Raw genomic sequence first — 24021 nt, 5'->3', positions numbered from 1 at the left:
ATCTTCAATGCAGATAACTTATGACTCTACGTAAGTGTATCTACTACGACTATAGGAACCTGATAGAGGATGTTTTTCTATTAGCCAGGTGATTTATCGACCCGATTACTCTAAGAAACATTATATTTCATTACTGTGCTTTATTACACAAGCTGACGCATTATTTCATATTTTTTTTGGCAGTAGAGCAGATCAGACAAGCTTAACTATTCAAAAGTTAAGTTCATCATTACTTTAATAAAAATTGCTTATATTTTTTACCTAGCAACACTTCATCGCAGTTAAGATTTACATATATTGTAATAATAATAATAATATTTACCTGTCAGAGAGAAATCCAAACAGGATGCTGCCGATTAAGATTCCAAATTGCAAGACCATTTGGGTGAAGCTCGCCAACCATGCTCGATCGCATACTAAATCCCATTCTGATATAATCGTATTCCCAAATGGAGATGTATCATATGAGTATTCAATACAATCGTCATAGCATGTCATATTTTGACCAGTGCTGGTCGTATTATCACCGAAGTTCGAGCACCAAAATGTCAAATTGGGCGTGAGAAACAGAATCGCCATTTGCGACCATGCTGAGGATAGCTTCACGATCGAAACCGTCGCCAGAACTATGAACTGCCATTTTCCAAATTGTCCGATTAAATCTGCTAAGCCGTCTTCTTTCTTGATTTGGGCAGGTTGCGTGATGATTCTTTGGACCATTTTTAGTTCTTTTATGTGTTGTTTTGTTATGCGGTCATCGTTGGTATCTGCAATAGTAAATATTTATCTTAAATTATTTATATATTCGCGCACGAGACCATAAACATCAGATAATATGTGATATCACTAATCTCGAATGTAACTTATATAACATTTTTGGTCTACTAATAATAAAAATAATTTTAATGAGTTACTCTCCTCAATTTTAATTTTTAACATCATCATTATTTTTAACATATATATGATGATTTATGCACTACATATGATGATATATGAATTAGATTGTGCATGTTGATACTGTAACATTTGTAAGAGTCCGCAAATTTATTTACACTCGAAGTAAAAAAAATATCTTTTTTTTTGCAATAAACATCAATTGATTGTGTCTCAGTGACAGAATAGGAGAATAAAAAGCTGAGTGAATAAAATTTATCATGACCTTTTTGGAAATAACTTATATAAGATTTTGATAAGCAAATGTCGAGTTTCGATTTCACAAAAGTTCCGGGACATCGGGTCATGAGAGTACAGAGACCTAAATACTAAATGGGAAGCATCGAACCTCAATTTTCTACATTGTCGAAATAATCACCTAAAATATTTGTTAAAGAATAAATTTAAGGTCATGAGATTTACAGAAAACTAATTTATTTTTATGTAAACATATTAATCTTAGTAGTAAATGAGGCTGCTTTTCTGTAAAGGCATTCTGCTAAAGGTTTTTTCTTCAAAACTTTGTTTTAAAAATATTATTTTAAAATGTTTAATTATAATCTTTACATAGTATAAAACAAAGTCGCTTTCTCTGTCCCTATGTCCCTTTGTATGCTTAAATCTTTAAAACCACGCAACGGATTTAGATACGGTTTACGGTTACGGTTAATAGATAGAGTGATTCGAGAGGAAGGTTTTTGTATATAATACATAGACAATATAGTTAAGTAACACTGATAATTTTAAAAGTTTCTAATGTGATGTCGTAAATTTATAAATTTTTTGCGCTTACATTGTAAACGCTGACTGAACCCTACTAGATAGATCAAAATAATGTACTACAGAATTGTATACCTCAAAAATGTCTACAAAAAAGTCCGCGATGGTACATGTCTATCTCTTAAAGATAACCCACAATAAACATTTTTTTATCGTTTACTTTTTACGAGAAATAATGGCTTATTTTTGAAGCGATTTTAAGCAATATAGCATTAATCCTTATCCAATTAGGTACCTTGAAAAAATTGTGCATTCAATATAGATCAATATGGCCCTTTACAGCTTGTAATTTAAACGAATATTTTCGAAGATATTACAGATTTAAAAATTGCGGAACGTAGCGTTTGCAGTGGTACCGACCGGCCCGGCCGGGGCGGCGGGAGCGTGCTATAGGCGCCTCGGAGGCCGCTCTTCCTGTAGCACTTTGAATTTAGCAGCGATTGGACGCGGTTATTATCGGAGCTCTCTAGCGAGGGAAATAACAATCCATACTTCCATACTAATATTATAAATGCGAAAGTAACTCTGTCTGTCTGTCTCGCTTTCACGCCTTCATGCCAAAATAGAGTTTGACATTTTGTATATAGGATAGCTTGGAAGACCGTCATTTTTGAAGTTAGAAGCATGAAACTTTATTGATCTACTGATTAAAAATGAGTAGATACTTATTTAAGCTTTCTTAATATTTTAAGCCTAAAGGGAAAAATAGGTGTCAACATTTCGTATTCAGATTAGTCTGGAAGTCTATCATTTTGAACTTAGAAGGTCGAAATTTTATTTTTGGGCTACCGATTAAAAATGAGTCGATTCGCATTTAAGCGTCTAAAGGCTGAAATACACACCAATGTGGTATACAAAGAGGTATTACATTAACGTAACATTTTAAGTTAATTTGTAAATATATCCATATTCTACGCGGGCAAAGCCGCGAGTAACAGATAGTTAAGGATAAATGTAAAAAACCTTTTTGCATCACACAGATAGATTCCATCAACGTCATTCGGCATTTAAAAATCGAACAACGCCAGTTTAAAAGAGTCTATACACTAAACCCGGCGTCCCGTCGACACGAGTCGGCATTTATACGAGGCATCAAAACAATCTTTTTATCGGCGGCTCAAAATATCCAACTCATTTGTCACGAAAAATTTACCGTATTTAAGTCGGCTTAATAACTTATTTTATTAAAGAATTTACTTTAGATCTAATTTGAGTGTATATTATTTAATCAAATCAAATAAAAATTCAATAATAAAATATAATAATATGTAATGATAAAGGTTGATATCTAAGTACAATTTTGTACAATTATTTATATTACGGCTATATACGGCTTCATGTTTATGCCATTTGAAGTGGGAACGACCGCGTCACCATAGGCCGGTTTCCAAAGATATGTCAGTTCAAATCATCGACAGGTGATCGCTAGTTCAATGATAAGGCTGCAAAGAAATACTACAGTTAGAATATCCCAAATATAACAAATCATTTTGTGTAAGTTTATAATATGTTTTGGTTTTGACTTGTCTCGTTGGCCGACTTATAGAGGTCAAATCCTCGGTCGGGTTACTAAAAAGTTATTTGTATTTTTCCGTCGAGATATTCTAAGTAGTAGTCCCAAGTTTGAAAATGGGAGTGTTAACATTTCCGTGCTACAGTAAGCGTGTCAAGCCGACGCTCCTCCTCCTCAACTCTCTCCAGTAGTTTCAGATCGCCGTTAAGTCAGATTATGGGGATGAGGAATTGGAGAGTGCTTTTGGCAGACGCTTGAACGTTTCAAATATTGTATATATTGCAAATTTGGTTGTCTGTGTTATGATATATAATTACATGTATCTTAATTCTAGTAATATTAGTCATATATTACACATTAAATGAATTGAGATTTAAATATATTTAAGTCTTTGAATACAAATTCACATAATCATTTAAAAAGTTAATTAAGCGCAGTGCAAATATTGTTTTTTAATTTCCTTATTACATTAACATCTTCATTGTCATCATTAATCCGGGAATTAAATGTATTAACTCAATAAATGTTATTATATAAATAACGTCTGTGACGTCTCATATAAGTATCTTTAAACAAAATCACACAATCTAAAGATTGTACGCTCAAATGACTGAATATTAATATATTTAAAACTAATTGGCGCCCGCGGCTTCGCTGGCGTTTAAGTCGTCAAGCGTTAGGCATAAAAAACTAGCATACCCTACGCCCTTCCTTGGAGTTCAAGCTTGCTTCGTTTAAAATTTCATCAAACTCGGTTCAATGGTTTGGCCGTGAAAGAGCAACAGACAGACAGAGTTATTTTCTTATTTATAATATTCGTATAAGTAGATATTAAAGTTTTTAATTTTTTGTCAATATTCTTTTTTTTCAAAAATCTGATTTAATTTTTGTATTTGTTAATATATAATATCGTGACCACAATCGTGACTATAATACATTGAGTATTAAAACTTGGAGGCTTTATTTGCGTTTATTCACATTGTCAATCTCTTTATCATACAAAGACAAGCAAAATGGCAATCTTAATATTTTTGCATAAGCTAGACGTATCACGCCTAAAATGCATATATTTGTATTTAAAATTATTAAAAGCCACATTGAGTAAATAGTAAACAGTGCTTGTTATATATGATAGTAGAGTAAGTATATATATGTTTAGTGCAGATCATGACTCCTGTTTGTACTTATTTCAACACTCCAGTTTCCCGCGCTGTTTTAATTTGGTAAGATTTCATATGATATACTTATAGGCTTTTTTAAGATATTTTCCTTCTCTGCTGAGCACGAGATGCGTTATACCCATAAATAAAGCGCATGTAATCGATGGTTCTGGCCTAGGTTTGAAACCGTAACCTTTGCTCTAAAATTGTAACATATCTGTAAAAACAATGTCGCGGTAAGTGATGTGCAAACTAATCTACAACTTCACACTAAAACCGCTAAACCAATTTAGATGAAATTTGGCGTGGCGATAGATTGAGTCTCGGGGAATAAACTATGTTCTTCCCCGGGACTCAAACTATCGCTACTTTTTTAATTCACTTCTCGAGTGGTAAAATTGGGGATGTTGGTTTGTGCGCTATAAGTAAAGTTTAATAAATTTCGCGCGGGTAAAGTCGCAGGTTCAACTAGTAATACATATAAATTGCATCAACAAAACATTTATTACTTAATGTTTTGCTATTTTATTATGCAAGTACTAATGAATTGCCCATAATTTTTTCTTACTCTCCTTGACTTCATTTGCTGTACGCAACGAAAGACTATGCGGAGAAATTGTTATAGAAGCATATGATTTGATTTATTCGAAAGTTTTTAACAGTTATGAATCGCCAATCTACAAAATTAAATAACCTAAAATTAAAGCTATCAATTGTTCGGAGTTTAGATATTATCGAGAAGATCCGGCAAAAAAATTGATAGTTACTTTTTCCAACTGACAAAGTAATCAAATTAACTATGATTACTATTATATTTTATATCCTGCAAGAAAATCAACAAAAACTAAGTCTATGCTTATTATCATCTACATAAATAAGAAGAAGCATATAGAACAATATATACTAATGCCAGTCAAAGAAAGGATGTATTGACGTTCCGATGTCGAGAATTCGGTGTATAGCTAACCTTTCATGACTCTGGATTTCTCTAATGTATCGAGCAATTTGTGGTTGCGGAATAAATACTCTCTTACAACTACAACTACAACTGCAACTCGCTTAATTGGGAATTAATTTTATTTATTTCATTTTATTTATTTATAAGGTTTAATAGCGATTTTTACATTTGTCATTCTTACATAAATATACAATGATATACTCCCATAGATTATGTAAAATCATTTCAAAGCACACACTTAATTTAATTTAATGAAACTTTTTCAAGGGAAAACAAATTAGGTGGGGGTGAGGGTTAGTTATAAACTACTACTTATACTATCACTGCGCCGCTAATCACCGGGAACTAAGATGTCATGTGCTTGTAATTACACTGAGTTAATATTCAACGTGAAACACTGCAACACACACTACATATTTGGCAATAGAATAATTATTTAATGGTACCCAGACTGGCCTAAACAAAGCTCTACCATTAGTCTCTCTCTCAGTTAGTCTAAATTAAATAGACTAGATAGATTTTATAATCTGCAAGAATCCATTTTATTTCGATTGGTAATCGTGGTTCACTAACGTGCAATCTTTAATGTGTTCGATATTTAAAATCAATCATTGGAATCATTTTATAACAAGATTTTAGTAGTCTTATTCTCAGTAATTGTTTGAAGACAAACGTTTTAATTGGATATTTAATTGGTTGTAACGGGGCAACTCTGTCCGAAGATATTGGTAATGATACAGTTGTAACCAATTTATAGATCTGTGGTTTTGTTTGTTATATTCATAATTTTAGTGGTTCATTCACCTTTTAAGCCGGTATACAATAATACTCAATATTGCGTGAGAACGAACTCTTAGACATTACATAGCAAAATAAGCAAATGTCAATTGTTTCAAGATTTTCGGCATTTAAGGCCTCATAAGGCCCTTGGCTCGCGAACAGTGCGACAGAGTTTCTGTATTGACCTCCTGCATATGAAATCCGGCATATGAAATATATTTTTTTTTCTGACATTTCGTATTTAAAATATATTTATTTTAACAATTATGTTATGTATAATTTCTATACCAGTCTTTTAAACGATTTTTATGTAACCCAGCAAAGACATTTTTAAGAAAGATTAACGGTAGATCGTGAAATTTATCCGACATGTCAATTCCATGATTGTAAATATACATAAAAGTATTTTGTTTATTTTTTGTGGTATAGTTTGCATATAGGCCACCTGATGGTAAGTGGTCACCACCGCCCATAGACAATTGCGCTGTAACAAATATTAACCATTACTTTCATTGACAATGCGCCACCAACCTTGGGAACTAATATGTTATATCCCTTGTGCCTGTAGTTACCAGTGTGAGTCAAAGCTCACTCACCCTTCAAACCGGAACACTACAATACTGAGTACTGTGATTTGGCGTTAGAATATCTTATGACGGGCTTGCACACTACCGCGAAGTAGGTGTTCATGTATGTTGTTTCATGTTAGTATTAATTTCGCAATTCTCATTTCGTTTCTCCAAAATTCAATTTGTTTTATTTGAACATTGAACAACATTGAACATTTCATAAACAGATATAAATTACATCAGTTCTCTATATATGAACTTAACTTTGAACTCCTAACATTTAGGCTCTACGTTGATTTAACATCGGATCCTTTTACGTTAACTTTATTCAGAAACACAATTCTTATAACTAAATTCTACGATCTTGACCTAAAACGACTTAACGATTACGTTATCGTACTATGTTCAGTGAATATAACCTTATAATTATTTCATAACATTCATCCAATATCTTATTTAATAAACGTATTAAGCGCAATTTCGTATGTTTTAACGATCGGTTAATTATATTTTGGTATTATTGAACTGGGGCAAGATTTTTTTATGTAATTGTTAGACGTGTGTGGCGTGTGGTGTGGTCACCACTACCCATAGACATTGTTGCCATATAAAATTTTAACCATTTCTATACACCGCTAATGTGCCCTCAAAGGCACCTTACCATAGATATGTGTTTTATTTTATAATAATTGATGACTGTAATAGGTTTTAATGTAATCTTAAATTTAGATTGTAGCTTTGATTGGTTGTAAAAATGTGCAGACAAATTAAAATATAGTAAATATAAATTATAGATAAGATACATCGAAGCCACAGTCAACATGTCTGTGCCAATACGTAATTTAAAAAAAAAAAGCTCTTGCGTTGAGAAGTATCCATTCCACGCACATTACGCAAAACATTGTTTAATAAATAAATTTAACAACGTCACGTTTTTTGGGACCCAACGATGAGTACATGCTCTACTGGTTTACTACATCAAATTTAACAAAAGACTTTGAAATATAAACTAAAAATAATAATATTAGTATGATGACGGACCATTTATTTTATTAAATAGGATTTTTTTATATTATATAATAACAGATGCTTACTGAAAATGTACTCGGCTCGGATCCTTTCCTTCCCGATTTTGTTGGGGGAAATCTATTCCCATTATCTATATATTTTTCAATGAAAACAGAAGGCTTTATGTAGAACTAATAACTGTGAGTGAATGATGGTAAGGCGTCACCTCTACCGAAACAAATTGTAACCTTATACACGCACCTTGAAGCCTGGGTATTAATTTATTATATTATTTAGAATTAACTAAATAAACACTTTCTTGTAATCTTATCTGTTTTATGACATTCAAATACAAGTTTTTATTTTCGTTTATGCCATAACAGAGTCGTTACAAAAAAATCTAACTTATATTAAACGTAAGGGTCAATAACCGGTCAAGTAAAACGAGTTATATGATATTAACAAATAAAATTTGTTGACCTAATATGGTAGAATTAAAATATAATATTTTAATTTATAGAGAAGAACAGAGGTAAACTACGAACTGTTAGGTTTATTTCATACATTTCACAATTGAAGTAATTCTGATGTCTCGTTATACATTTATAAGGCCTGATCCTGAGGTCTTAGTTTCAAACCACACGAAAAATTATTGGGGTTTGCGTTCAAAAGTGTTTGCAATCCCATCACCGTAAGTCTCGGAAAAAGCCTTCACACAGCGATTGGTCCTGCATCCGATATATTTCTAGTCCTATCAGATTTGCATGATTGTGACAGCGAAGAAATGAGACTGTACCTGTATTTGCGGATTCATTTGTGCTCTATCATGAATCCTTCGCAACTGTCTAGCTCTTGACAGCAGCCGTCGTGGGTTTCTTTACGAAATCCATTTACAGATCATTGTTAGGTAATCTATGGCCTTTGACGACCTCCGTGGTCGAGTAGTGTGTACACCGGTTTTCATGGGTACGCCACTACGAGGTCCCGGGTTTGATTCCCGGCCAAGTCGATGTAGCAAAAGTTCATTAGTTTTCTATGCTGTCTTGTGACTGGGTGTTTGTGGTACCGTCGTTACTTCTGATTTTCCATAACACAAGTGCTTTAGTTACTTACATTGGGATCAGAGTAATGTATGTGATGTTGTCAAATATTTATTTATTTATTTTATATGACCTGTCCTGACGTATATGCAAATTTAAGACGATCGGTTGATTAGTTAATACGTGAAAGAGAAACAAACAAACAAACATATAAACATACTACTTTATCATGTACTAGGAATGTCCGTGATGATGAGAACTGTAATTTTCCGAACATGTACCGACAAAAAATGTACACATTAATAATTAATAAAGAACATTTAAAACGATAAAAAAATATAAGTAGTTTTAATAATCTTTTTGCCGGTATTTTATAACACTTTATTATATATTCGTTGCAAATCAGTAAAGAAAAAACAAAAGCGAATACAAACTTTTATCTTAATGTAATTGAAGCAATAAACATCCAGCTATATGAATATTTAGTGTATTATTTTCCTTAGTATAATGGTTTAAAAGACCTATATGTAGATCACAAAGTTTGCAAAGAAAGATCTTTAGTGTTTGAGAATTATCATACTCAATATACAACACTTAAAAAGCATCCAGTTTTATAATTTAGTGATTTTATATCTTAGCAGAATGGGTCGTATTTGTAGGTATAAAGTTAGTCTGAAAATAAAAATCTGAGCGATCTAAAAATGTATATGTACTTCAAATAGGAATAAAAATACGTCATCGTTTTTGACTAATCATATTTTTTTGTATGTACATAAGGTCGACATTTTTATTTATTTATTGAAAATGTTACACCATCAAGTTATCACTAAGTACTTAAAATAAATATGTGATGTACCCACATCAGACAACAATATTCAGAGTGAAACGTTTTTAAAGGTGCAATTTGACTGTGTCTTTTTTGTATTAATTATATTATCTTGTCATAAAATCTATTAATATATTTTAATTTAACATATTTTAAGTTTAGATTCTAATTCATAATATAATAAAGAAAAAATATGTGTGATAGTTACTTAGTACTCAGTAATACGTGAGAGCGAAACAAAATAATAAATAAATTTGAGCGAAAATTCACAAAAAAAAAGAAAACGATTTTGCAACTTCATAAAAAAAATACTTACGGAAAATAAAATATTAAGCACTACGAAGTAACAATTAAAGAGGTAAGCCTTCCGAACAATCCGGCCACAACACAATCACTGAGCTAAAGAGTCGTTTTCAATTCAAACCTGTGTTTTTGCTGCGGCTAAACTAATATCACTGACTAACATCTAAACGTCCAATTCGTCATTTGACAATGATGGAATTAAATAAGTCCTTAAAGAAGTATATATTTCGACGGATTTTACTCTAAACGATATTAAAGTAGGATATCTTAATTAATTTGAAACTTATTAAATTTCAAGGCAACCTTCTGTGATAGGTACGAATAAAAATATATACGATAAAAACGGTAATGAAACTTTCTCTGAGTTATCTTAACTGTGTTGAGACTATCTTTCGACGGCGAAAAGTCGGCGCCAGTTTGTGCCGAGGGATATGACTAGTCATAAAACTGAACCCTGATGAATCCCACATCTAATAGATCACCATCAAAGTAGAGTTGGATGTGGCACCAACCGCAGAACTTTCTTGTCTTTGAGGTATGGCTATAGCGGTTAGCTCAAAATGGCTCAAAAAGTTATTTAAAGCTAATAATACTGTGAAAGCGGAGAGCTTCTAATTGTTTATCGAATGGGAGACTGTTGAAGATGGCTGTCGAAAAAATTGCCAAAAGTTACCATTATTCGCTTTCTACACGTATAATTTTCAATTCCTCCATACTTACACGCCACATCAATGCTCATTCACTAATATTATCTTACGATGATTTTTGATATCCTGTGTGATTATTTCTTATTTTATTTCGTTATATTTTATATACTAAATATTTTGGGTAATAGATAGCATCCCCCGTGACCTCAAGATTATCTTGCGCTCGTGCTAGAAAACTCTAGAAATATAAAATCCCTAAAGTGAATTACTTTGTATTGCTTGTGTACTAGTTTATTTTCCTTTCGATGCTTAGATTATTTCATAATTAGGAAGCCGGCTGAATATCGAGTAGTATCCGAATATTCGTGGCGCCTCTAATAAAAATTACAAGGTAAAAAGTATATTGCGCCAATGTCATCTGCTTATAATCACTCAATAAATTGTGATTAGTCCTTACTATAAAGTTTTCCGGGTATATCGTTGAACGAATGGCTCGAGTGTTCACCTGTAGCATAATAATGAGCAACTTCTCGCAAGGACGGACAGTTGACGCTGATAAGTCGTGAGTTTATTTTTAAGAATTCTAATAGTCTTTCTTAATTACTTTTTTATTTGTGACTTCGTACTCTAAGAGATTTATTGGTCCTTTTATCCCTCGCTATATTTCGCTTGAATCTTTGTCTCGCTGAAAAAAACACAATTTTTCCCACAAAACGGGTGCTGGTTGTCGGAGTCGTCGATGCCAAGATTACCTGGTGAGCCCTAACAGTCTGGGATAATTGTTAACAAACCACAGGATCGCTTACGCATGACGCGACGCTATGACGGTTAGTCCACCTATATGATATAGAAAACCCTCCTACACACGGTGACGTTTACGCCAAGAAATGGGGAAGAAAACGCGCATTTTCATTAAAATTTCGAATGATGTTCTAATAAATATAGTACAACATCACATACATTACTCTAATCCCAATGTAAGTAGCTTAAGTACTTGTGTTATGGAAAACCAGAAGTAAAGAGGGTACCACAAACACCCAGTCACAAGACAGCATAGAAAAGTAATGAACTTTTTCTACATCGACTTGGCCAGGAATCGAACCCGGGACCTCGGAGTGGCATACCCATGAAACCCGGTGTACACACTACTCGACCACGGAGGTCGTCAAACTAGTAGCTTCGTAAACATGAAAAATCACTATAAGGATTATCGAATTTGCCCAACAAAGTCCGAATATCGATGAGGACATCGTAAGCGATGTCTTGATCGTTTGAATTTAAATCGAGATGGTACCTATATTTTCATTACAATTCGAGATATTAAAATTAGTAAAATTAAACAAGGTAATTATTATTTCAATTGAATTATAAATATATATATTTTGACCTACATTTCTAAGTAAATACAGATTTTAATCATTTGTGTATGATAAATTCTAATCGCTTTAAACTAAATATTTGGACGAGACTAAATATTATCTGTAGGCGCCTAAACGTGCTTAAAACGTGCGTGACAAATCTCTGTAAACACTACTTTGATTGTTTATATAGTGTAAGAGATCAGAAGAGGATTTTTTTTTTAATACTTTAATAGACTTTTAGTTTCTAATACAACATTAACACCCTGTAAATTTCCCACTGCTGAACTTAGGCCTCTTCTCCCTTTGAGGAGAAGGTTTGCAGCATATTCCACCACGCTGCTCCATGCCGGTTGGTGGAATACACATGTGGCAGAATTTCGTTGAAATTAGACACCTCACGATGTTTACCTTTACACCGCCGAGCACGAGATGAATTATAAACACAAATTAAGCACATCAATATTCTGTGGTGCTTGCCTGGGCTTGAACCTGCAATCATCGGTTAAAATGTACGCATTCTAACCACTGGGCCAACTCGGCTCAGCGTAGGTAGTATTTAATACCACCATATCATATGCGACCTGATAGTTATACCAAGTACCATATCAACCGTGATTCGAGTGGGATAGGGGCCATGGGAGTCAGTAAGAGACCCTTTTTTGTTTATCATTTACATAACCCGCATTGGAGGAGCGCGCAAGAATTAGCTTCTCCCCAAATGGATGATGTATCTCCTTAGGTCAGAAAAACTGTTACCATTCCATCTCAAAAAAATTTACTTCAATGGAAAGTTGCTAATGTACAAATTCCTCACAATTTAAGACTGGTTATTTTAGAGGCATGTGACTTAAAAAGAAAAAAATGTTCTTGCGCGCGAGAGAAAAGTGGAACTCCGAGGTTAACATTCCTCGTGAAGCACCGTCCGCGGGGTTATGAACCGAAGCAATATGAAACCAATTTTCAGGACTAACATTACACTGGCACTCACTGGCTCGATTAGCCACAAAAGTTTTATATTGATGAGATGAACTCTTTATCCAGGACAAAGCGATAGTAGAATCAGTCCACGCAAAAACTCTATCGATCTTTATTCTATCTTCGAATACGTTCATAGCATATTTAATCAAACGAGATAGAATTACTGCAGCACACAACTCCAACCGTGGTATACTAATCCTTTTAAGAGGTGCAACACGAGACTTCGACATAAGTAAATACGCTTCACTGCGTCCATTAGCAGCAGTAGCCCGAAAGTAGACAACAGCAGCGTAACCACGCTCAGAAGTATCTGAGAACCCATGAAGCTCAATCGAAGCTGCATTCGTCGATACTAATCGATTTATTCTCACACTCGGCAAGACTGAAAACTCGTTAGTATATTGTAACCACACGTTTTTAAGATCAACTGGTAAAGGTTCATCCCACGATAAACCACGCACCCACAATTGTTGCATCACACACTTAGCAAACAATGTGACTGGGCTTGACCACTCTAAGGGATCGAACACTTAGCAATTTGAGATAATACTGTACGTGTACATTCACACGAATCGAGTCTAACATTATAGTAGAACACATCACTTTGTGGATTCCATTGCACACCCAACACCTTGATGACACTTTCATCTTCTGCTGCAATAAAATTCACACTAAGTTCCTTATCACATTCAAGAATATTAATCAACACAGAAGGATTGTTACTTGCCCACTTGCGAAGTTCAAAACACCCACGAGAACATAAAGCTATGAGTTCATCCTTTAATCTTAGTGCAGACTTCAAATCTGCTGCTCCGCTCTCGATGTCATCGACAAAGATATCGTTAACTAGAACTTTAGCAGCATTTGGATAATTGTGCCCTTCATCAGAGGCCAGCTGATGCAAAGTCCGTATTGCGAGATACGGAGAAGAAGAGAGGCCATACGTGACCGTTCGAAGTCTATATTCACGAACCGAATCAAACGATGAATCTCGCCACAAAATTCACTGATAGTCCCTATCATCTTCGCTAACCAATATTTCTCGAAACATTTGTTTTATGTCCGCTACAAAAACTATCTCATGTAACCTAAACCTCAAAAGAATAGTTTCAATATCCTTCTGAAGCTTAGGCCCCACCAACAAACATTCATTAAGCGACACACCATTACCCGACTTCGCAGAACCATCGAAGACAACACGTAGTTTAGTCGTTGAACTAGACTCTTTTATAACACAATGATGTGGAATGTGGTAAGCCAATAACGAACATCCAAATTATTTTTAACCAATTCCATGTGACCCGAATCCAAATAATCCTTCATAAAATCACTATATGCCCTTTTCAATAATTCATTTTTGTTTAACCTTCCTTCTGAAGCTAATAAACGCCGCAAAGCGATATCCCGCGAATTACCTAAGTCCGGTCGAACAGTTTTAAAAGGCAATCTAATTCTATATCTCCCATTCTTTTCACGAGAATGAGTTGAAACAAAATGATCTTCACAGCGCCTCTCCTCCAGCCTTAAAAAAGAACCGACAACTGGTTCGGATTCAATCTCCCAGAACCTTTTAAAAATTGAATCGAGGTTTTCATCAGATATAAAATTAGACATAGATACCTTCTGCAGGTTCTTTAGATTTTTATTTCTCACCTCTCCCATAACCAACCAACCAAACACACTGTTGATAGCATAGGGACCTCCACACGCACCTACGACACGGCCGTCTCTTATGATAGAGGGAAACACCTCAGCGCCCAACAAAATATCAACCTTAGATGGAATATGAAATTTTGAACCGGCAAGCTTTAATGGTTTTAAATAATCCCACTGTTCAATAGGAACATAAACATTAGGTATAAAGTTCGTAATTTTATTTAACACTAAACATGACACAATCTGAGAATTATTATCACTATTCTCAGGTAGTATCTCACACGACACGACATCATTTGCCTTACACACATTAGACACACTGAGACCACACACTGGCACACACACCTGCCGAATCGGTAAGCTTAATCGACGAATGAAACTAGAGGTTACGAACGACGACTGTGAACCGGGATCCATCAACACGCGAGCTATCTCGCAGGAGCCGTCACGTCGCCTCATTCGAACCACGGCAGTGGACAACAAAAGTGTTCCCGAGCTCGCACACACAGAGCCTTTAAGGGACACCACAGCCTGTTCTCCGCTGGCATTCACACACTCGTCAGACACTCGCCGTACACCACTTTCGTTTTCATGAATACGAGAACACTCTTTCTCATTCACACTATCTTGCTTAAAGTGCAAAAGTTTATTATGTGACATTACACACTTGTCACATTTAAAGTTGGATTTACACTCAGAGACAACATGATTACCTGATAAACACAAAAAACACAATTTATTTCGCTTTACCACTTTCGATCTATTATACGGAGACAAATGCAAAAACTTAGGACATTTATCCAACTCATGATTAGAATAACACATTACACACTCATTATTATTTTTAAATCCGGTTGTAAAAGAAGAAACATACTTATTCCCGCTAGCACTCTTAACATTCAACACCCTACGCATTGATCCTTGACTCGACGCTTCACAAGCACGTATTTGCTTATCTAAAAAATCTAGAAGTTGAACATATGTCGGATATTCGCGATCATTTTCTAAGGACAATTCCAAGCGACGTCTCGACTCACTATCTAATTTTTTGAACACTAAGTGAAACAACAAAAAACTCAGTCAAACAGTTAGAATGGCTAAGAGTGGCAGTTACTATAGCCTATTCCAATCAAAGTAGGAATAAAGATGAACAAACCTTAGATTTACGCATTTCATGCGAATAGTAATGACTCGGTGATATTGTGTACTAAGAGTTTATGATTAATATATCTTCATTTATAATACAACACTATTACACTTCAAAATTCCGATAACAGTTTCGTCGACGTTCAAAATCATTTTTTTCATTTTTTTGCATATCCATCGTGAATATCATAGACTAATCAAGCTGATCAAGCACCAACGGTATCGCGTCAATTTGCTGTCAAATTTTGTTTATTCGGCTTTTCTAATGTTATGGTTGGAATAGAATATACGTATGTACCATATGGTTGACTATTTAATTATTTAACTTCGAAACATGATTTTATACGAAGGCTAAATGAGCCAGCATATTTAAATTCACGAGGAAAATAACACAGATCTCATGGCTGTTAACGCAAAGTAAGTAATTAATAATTTAAATTGGAAAGAAATATCACTTGATTTATGAATTGCTTATTCATGATTATATCATATGTAAGATTGCAGGAGACAAGTCGTAAATAGTTCATGTTAGATTAATTCTTGGTTTTATTTCTTATATTTTACTTTGTCAGAATTTTAGTTGTCTTTGATATTATTAATAATAACACAACATTTAGCGTACAGAAGTGGAATAGATTAAAAAAAAGACAAGAATTTAAATTACTTAAAACAATTTACTAACAAAACAAAAACAATTCTAACTTCGAATTTATCTTAACATAATAATCCAAATCATACACATTGAAGTAAACTATTTACTCAGTTAGTTAGTTAGTCAGATACTACTCATAGATAGCCTTCCGGTGTACCGTCCAATATAATGGATACTACTCAAAGACAATCAGAATTGACATAGACAATTTGTGCTACTTTTTAACGCTATAAATTTGTTATATTCCTTGCAGTCTTCTTTTTTAATTATAATTATTTTGTATTGGTTATTTTAATATTTGTACTTTTGAAAATATAAAATGTTTTGCGAGTGATGAGTTCACACAGACTACATTATTTCACAATAATCTACGATTTTGTAATAGGCTTGTGAATTTATTGGTAGTGTGCAATAATATTAAACATAATGGTTATAACGATCGCTTAAATATGACCTCAACTGTGTATGACTAAAAAAATATCGCTTAAAATATCGAGGGTTAATTTGTGACGAGTGGTGTGAATTCACCAACCTGTTTAAAATGTTCTATTCTGATTGTGAGTTCACAACGTACGAAATTAATAAAAGATCATTAAACAATTTTAATTATATATAAATAAACGAAATTAGTCCAAAAGTCAGTCATCGGATGATTAAAATCTGACTTAACTTGAACTTGTTTGAAAGTTAAAAATAATTCACCAACACATCAAATAGTATTGCCCAATGTGATCTTAAACTAAGAACCGGTGTGTGTTGAAACAATAGCCAAGGTCAATGTGAAGCTGATCTAATTTAATGTCGTTACTAAAGTAAACTGGTCTGCCCACTTTTTATATTAACTAAATATATCATCACTTTTTGGTACATCAAGGGCTTATAGGAGTCAAAATAATTACTCAGTTACTTACTATGGTGTTTAGTAAACTGTCCTAAAATTAAATCACAATTATTTCAATGTTTTATTTATTTCAAGTGTATTAATTAATTTTCATAATACTTTTGTTTATGATTTCCGATTTTTCAAATGCTTCATATATTTATATTTTTTAATAATAAACACAGGTTCAAATACATGGTCAATCACTATTGAGTTTTAACATCTTTAATTTGTGTTAATAAAACATTCTATGCTCAGCGATAATGTCGCGAAAAAACGTGCGTGTGTCGGATAAAATTGGCCGCGAATAGACTCCAATTAATTATTTACAAGATGAGACATTTGCTTACTTGACTTTGAGACTAGACTAAGTTTACTTAGCTTTGAGTAATCACAAGAAAACTTTATATATTTACTATTGTTGTGTTTCGGGTTTGTAAGGAAAGTGAGCCAGTATAACTACAGGCATAAAGAACATAACATCTTAGTTCCCAAGGTCGGCGTCGCATTGACAATGTAAGCGATTTATATTTGTTGCAGCGTAAAATAATAATAGGGTAAATAATAGAAAAAATATGAAGTTAAATTGTTTACACGTACCTCGATAAATAGTAACCAAAACAGTTAGGCTTGGTTCTATTTGTGAGTGTGATCATAATATTATGTCGGGTATCTCAAAAAAATTATCTGTTAAATAAAGAATTAAAAAGTACTTTTGTTCGACAATAATGATAATAAGTTACGACGTTAATATTTGACAGTAAACGCCAAAAGACGTCATTACAATTACTTAGCTAGCGTGCCTACTGAATTGTTCCTGAAAGTATATACCAGATTTTTTACTATTTTACTTTCTTATTTTTTTTTTATACGAGGAAAACACAAGAATTGCATAACTTTGAACAAACGCTAAGGCCATAAATTATACCAATTCAAATAGCAATCTGAATTGTTCTGCTGTATAGGCAATAAGATATATTTGAATCGGTATAAACTATTGTATGTTGGGTTTATAACTTAAATTAAATTAAAGACAGATTGGCTCTTATGATATTTTCTAATGACCATGACAATATTTTCAAGATTTTTAATTTCCCCCTGTACACAATACTAATATGTTGATTTTCCACAAGTGTCGTCCCACGAACTGCTTTTGCTATCATATAAACATTTTCAAATAATACAGTATCGTTTCAACTAAGTTAATTACACCGATATATTGATATATATAGGATTCATATTTGCAGATAAATTGATACTACATTCGTTAAGAATCCAGGTCTTTTGGATAGTAATTTCTTACTGAAAGGAAACATATTTCACAAAAGGTATAATGCGTATACATCATAATAAATGGTTACTCAGAAGAGACACTATACATAAACAGTATTGAAACTATAAATGGCTAGAGGAGGGAGGGAGGTTGTTTTCATGGCAGTGGCTACTCGTGCCTACGCTGGCATTATGTCAATGACGCACGTTCACTCCCAATTACCTCACTCCTATAATCCGAGGGGACAGCAATCCGACATAAGACCGGAGGTAGATCAGGTATAGAAACTTAACGTACTAAAATCACATAAAAATATTGTAGTATCAAATCGATACAAAAGTTTAATAAAACTAAGGCTATAATTCACGTGCAAGAGCAGATGTCCATGTGTGGTGGTAGTCACATCAGCCGAGCCTCCTGCTCGTTTAAAACCTATTATATAAATAATTTAAGATACCCATGCACTATCAATTTAGTTTTTTAAGCATTTAAATTTAAATTATTTGCTTAACACAAATTAACTATGTATTAGAAATACTACATTGTTTACATTACTGTATACATTTTTAATTATTTTATATTTTAAAAGTACTACATTAACGTCAACAAACAATACAACATAAAAAATACCAAAAATATCAATTAGATATACCAAGAATAGAAAAGGACCTAAAATTGGTCCTTGTGCAAAGAATTTATGGTATAGGATCTAATAACCATAATAGTATAGTCCTATATGTGCTTATTGTGACGTTTTATTATATATCCTGTTGTACGCCTAATCTTAACACACACGTACCTTATAGGGCGTTTATATATTTAGAAACGCCAAATGATATCATACGACTTTCTATATTCACGGAAGAGTGAAATTTTTGCGACATTTGTGTTTTTGAACTTATAGTGTGCGGACTTTGCAAAGGTAAGTTTACGTTATGCTTTTTATAAGGACTTGTTTTCTTAGATGGTGATTAAACTTTGTTAATTAAACTCAAAACGAATATACACGTTATATTAGTAGAGTTTAATCAATAGTGTTAAAATCTTTTAATTTTATCAGATTCGTTTTTAATAAGAATTTTAGCATTGATGAACATCGAAAACATGAACTTAATAAATTAATTATAATTAATAATAATACTAGCAAACCAGCAGTAAATACTTCGCAAACTTGTGAAACTTTGTGATACAATAAATTAACTATTGCTGGGTGATATATAAAACCTTGAATAGACACAAATTCTTCTAGTTCAATGAAAAAAAAAAGATTAGTCAATTATAAAAAAAACAAAGAATTTTCTTAATAGTATAAAAATAAAATAAAAAAGCAAAAATAAGCATACCGGTCATATTTAAACAATCAGATCTACGTTAAATTCTTCATTTGATTCACCTTTTTTTCCTAAAGTATCCATGATAGTTTTTTTATTTATATTAGTATGTTAAGTAACACAATACTAAGGGAATCTTCGGTTCACCGGTTACCTAATAAATCAGTGCGGAACGGGACGTTGAGCTGAATGGATTTGGTGCACTTTTCGTCGCAAGTACACGGCACAGGATGTCTGTAACGCCCAATCGAGCAATGTCCACAACGCATATGCTACCTCTTCATTGCATTTTACTAATTAATTGTCATTATTTGTTTAATTTATGTTTAGGAGAACATATTTGTCTAATCAAAGAAAGTGTAAAGTTTACAATAATCATTGTTGAAAAGAACAATTTAACTAAGACAATTAGTTTACAAAGGAAATTGTAACTTCTTGCGTTTTTAATGACTACAAATGTGTTTTTAATTTATAAAATTGTTTTGTTTTTGTTAATAGCAAAATTTAACAATTGCAGGAATAAGTCATAATAATGGGTCGATTCATTACAACATTTGCATTTTTGCATATATTAACATTTGCAATTGGTAAAGCGCCTGAAAATAAAACTATAGCAAGCTATGATCCAAGAGAATTGCTAGCGTAAGTATTTGAAGGATTACTTGAGGTTGATAGTTCAAGCAATACCAATTATGGGATAATCCTATTTTTATTTCAGACAAATTTTTAATCATAATGATTCCATCCCTCGAGCTCGATTTGGTTCAGTACAATTTGAAGGTAACAATGATCACTTCTATAAAGGGACTGTGAAGTTCAAAGATGACTCAAACATTAATTATTCTGAAGTCACTTCTGATCAGAACGAACAAAACAGTTTTGTTAATTTTCAAGATTATAATAAAGAAGATTCAAAAAAAAGGAGACGCAGGAAGAGGAAACCTAAGCAGCAATATTACGGCCTACAAAACCTACCTATTCGACCTGATTTAGCGCATAATAATGGTTTACCGAATTCTGGTTTTCGAGAGCATTATTACAGTGAGTACAACATGTATTTACGTTTTTAAGAATCATAGTAATCATATAATAACATTGTTTTTAATAACTGCTGAGATAAAATGTGGCATGGCATGTTAGTGATTTTCCTTTTTTATGAAATCATAATTATTATAAAAATTCTAATATTAATGTTTCTTAAAATATATTTGATATACCAATTTTTTATACTTTTAATGTTGGTGAACATTTTTGCTGTTACTTTGAATCAAGCGCTAAACGACAAAGTCTTTTCCAACATTGATTGTTTAAACTTATGTATTAAGTTTTTAATTTTGTATTATCTGTGATTATTAACGTTTTATTAGGACCACCACGACAAAGACCTTCTATAGCGTCTGACGCTTTATCAGCAGTAACAGGTGCATTAACATCCATAGCGTTGTATGACGATCAACAGTGTGTACCGCGACTTTTATGTGAAGCAGCAGGTGGAGGAGCTTTGGGCAGCTCGGGAATCTTACAGACGCTGTCGGGAATACAGCCATTGTTAACGTAAGTGATTTGAGTGTATCTTAAAAAGTAAATTATGATAAAGAGCATATAGATTTGTCAACACAGTTATAATACGATGCTTTTATAAACAAATTATATTTAAACAGTGTTATTAACTTGTTCAAAGTTTAATGTATTATATACTTATCAATAATACAACGATAATGATAAAAATGAACGTTGGTATGGTTAACTATTCTATTGTTTAGCAACTTTTTGATTTAGTAAGTAAAGTACTTTAAAGGAGAGTGTTTTATCTGCCACTAACAATTATCATTTGTTTTAGACTTTTGTCGGCTTATAATGGTATAAGTTCGAATCCACTTTTTGTATTTGGACGGGCCGTTTTTCTGGGGATGTCATCGAACGGTAACACGGCCTCCTGTCGTTACGCGTACCCCTTATGCCCTACTGATCCGGAACAACTCGTCTATTATCTAAATAACCATAATGGAGGTTTCTTCAGGTATGCCTTCAAAATATTTCTAAGCCTATTTTTAAATCAATAAATAAAAGAAATAATTAAGATAATTTTGGAATTTGTAATTTATGGAGATTTTGTTTTTAGGTTCTTTAACTCACCTCAGCAAGGACAGCAGAATGTTGAACAGTTTTATAACCAACTTACGCAGAACTATGGTCTCTATCAACAAGGTCAACCGCAAAATTATGGATTTTATAATCCTAACCCTGCTCAAAATTATGGTTTCCATAAACCTAATCCTTATCAAGGTGATAAACAAGGTCTTCAACAGAATTACGGTTTGGCTTTTCCTTATGGAGATAATAATATTCGATTTAAAAACTCTTATAATCTTGAAATCTCAAAAGGCACAGATAAAGTCCAACGACGTATACAAAATAACCCAATATCACAAGACTTTGTTTATTCTGGAGATTTTAATACGAAATGGATGTTTCCGGAAACTGTTGAAAATAGTAACACGTACTATGTTAATAATGATCTATATAAATATAAAGATTTTTATGAAAACAATGTTAATTCCGGTAGAGATGTTAATGTGTTAAAATTTCCTGATAGTAATCAAGACAGTGTAACGGAAATACAAGGTTATGATAGAAAAATAAGAGGCTTTAAATTTCCTGAAAGCAACAGTAACACTCATTATAATGATTATAATTATGTAAAATCAAATGAAGCTTACAATGATAAATTTACATATAATAATAAATATTATGGAAATAAGTATGTCTATAAAGGAAATAATAATGCTGATGATTTAAGAGGAGTTAGGACAGTTTATATAGTTAGAGGTAACGGTGATCCGAGTAATCCCGAAATAATTAAACTAAGGCCAGGTGAAACAATACAATAAAGTTTTTATATGTCATATAGGTAGGCGGGCTGACAAATAGGCACCTTATGGTACGGTTATCGCTGTTCATAGAAAAAGAAGAAATATTAATCATTCCTTATATTACCAATGCGTCACCAACTTTGGAACTCAGATGTTATGTCTCTTGTGCCTGTTACACTGGCTTACTTACCCTTCACACCGGAACAGAACAATACTATGTATGGTTTACTTACTTATACTTTACTGTTTGCCTGTATAATATATGTGGATACCTACCCAGATGGCTACCAAGTAATTTATGTTATTAAAATATTAGGATAACAAAGTACGCTTTGTATTAACGAGTTTATAGATAGGATTGTAATGTCATAACGTGTCATTTATTATTTTATATAAATTAATTTTATGTTTATAATATGAATAACAATACTATTATTTTGTAAACAACAATATCGATGTATTGATTTGCTGCGATTATATTTAAGATTGTTGAAATGTCTGTGACTCAGTTTTTAAATATCGTTCGATAAAAATATTATTTTATACATTGGACTAATTCAGACTTAAATAAATTAGCATTTTCAAATAAGTGTTGCAATGCAATGTACCAGTCCGCTTTTGTTTCAATTACGGCTAAATGCGTCCTCCCCTTAACGAGAGGGTTTTACGTTTCGGCAATGTCGAATTGTCTGCAATGTCGGAAATGTCTATTTACATGTGACAGAATTTTATGTGAAATATGTTTGTTTCAGCAGTAACTTATTCATTTCAATATGAATAATAATTTGTACATATAGAGATTGGAATTCAAATATATATTTCTTAATATTGTATTTGTTAGGTATTGCCAACATATAACCTGTACTTTGTGTCTCGATTTAGAAAGGCTCGCTAATGATGGATGAGGTTTTGGTCTTGAATACCATGCATTATTTAATATTAAAAGTAATGTATATTTAAATTATTTATGCTATGTAATGAATGTAGCATGAGCAACAATGATAAGAAGTTCAATTATTTAACAGCCAGTATGGTTGTTTATATGATAATGAGTTTGCTCAGAACCTAAAATGGTTAATATTTAAAAGGACTAACGATTAACGATGTTTAATATACGCAATACGATAATTATAAACAAACAATACAGTAAATTATGTAAACATTTACTAAATAATATCTAATGATACAAATAAATAATGTATTTTTATTACATTATCCATTTATTTTGGCAAAAATTAATGCGAAATTAAATGATCATAAAATCCTGTCAATCAACCTGTTCAGGGTTGAATTCACAAATTCAGTTACATCGAACGAAAAAGTAAAAATTTAATCTATATATCTTACAATAATC

General features: G+C 32.7%; 4 protein-coding genes across 5 annotated transcripts in view; 2 read left to right on the top strand and 2 right to left on the bottom strand.

Moving 5' to 3' along the window:
- The window catches only part of LOC113403742 (synapse-associated protein of 47 kDa), a 241398-nt gene that overhangs the window by 68819 nt on the left and 148558 nt on the right, over positions 1 to 24021 (top strand). The gene's annotated exons all lie outside the window — the stretch shown is intronic.
- Positions 1 to 24021, bottom strand: part of LOC113403741 (organic cation transporter protein-like) — a 70908-nt gene that overhangs the window by 5193 nt on the left and 41694 nt on the right. The window contains exons 1-2 of one of the 2 annotated variants that reach the window (XM_064218113.1): positions 9884 to 9954; positions 323 to 767 (exon numbers count right to left, since the gene is read on the bottom strand). In XM_064218113.1, coding sequence (XP_064074183.1) covers positions 323 to 720 — 398 coding nt within the window. In that variant the 5' untranslated portion in view covers positions 721 to 767; positions 9884 to 9954. Of the gene's footprint in view, positions 1 to 322; positions 768 to 9883; positions 9955 to 24021 lie in introns of those variants that run through there. The other variant, XM_064218114.1, reaches the window with a different exon arrangement.
- The window catches only part of LOC113403851 (eukaryotic translation initiation factor 2-alpha kinase), a 229702-nt gene that overhangs the window by 164177 nt on the left and 41504 nt on the right, over positions 1 to 24021 (bottom strand). The gene's annotated exons all lie outside the window — the stretch shown is intronic.
- On the top strand, positions 14886 to 22685 carry LOC135193876 (uncharacterized). The gene is made up of 4 exons (XM_064218134.1): positions 14886 to 15084; positions 21162 to 21348; positions 21635 to 21814; positions 21917 to 22685. The coding sequence occupies exons 1-4, from the start codon at positions 14886 to 14888 to the stop codon at positions 22683 to 22685; spliced, it is 1335 nt and encodes a 444-aa protein (XP_064074204.1).

The sequence above is a fragment of the Vanessa tameamea genome, chromosome 20, assembly GCF_037043105.1.
Source record: "Vanessa tameamea isolate UH-Manoa-2023 chromosome 20, ilVanTame1 primary haplotype, whole genome shotgun sequence".
Lineage (NCBI taxonomy): Eukaryota > Metazoa > Arthropoda > Insecta > Lepidoptera > Nymphalidae > Vanessa > Vanessa tameamea.
Note: the sequence above shows the minus strand (reverse complement) of the source record. Positions and strands in the feature narration are given on the sequence as shown.

Bases quoted from the DNA above. Each gene is read 5' to 3' on its own strand.
- LOC135193876 (XM_064218134.1), top strand. From the start codon at position 14,886: ATGAAACTAGAGGTTACGAACGACGACTGTGAACCGGGATCCATCAAC. The intron at 15,085-21,161 runs GTACACCACTTT...ACGTTTTATTAG, and splicing joins ACACTCGTCAGACACTCGCC to GACCACCACGACAAAGACCT. The intron at 21,349-21,634 runs GTAAGTGATTTG...CATTTGTTTTAG, and splicing joins GGAATACAGCCATTGTTAAC to ACTTTTGTCGGCTTATAATG.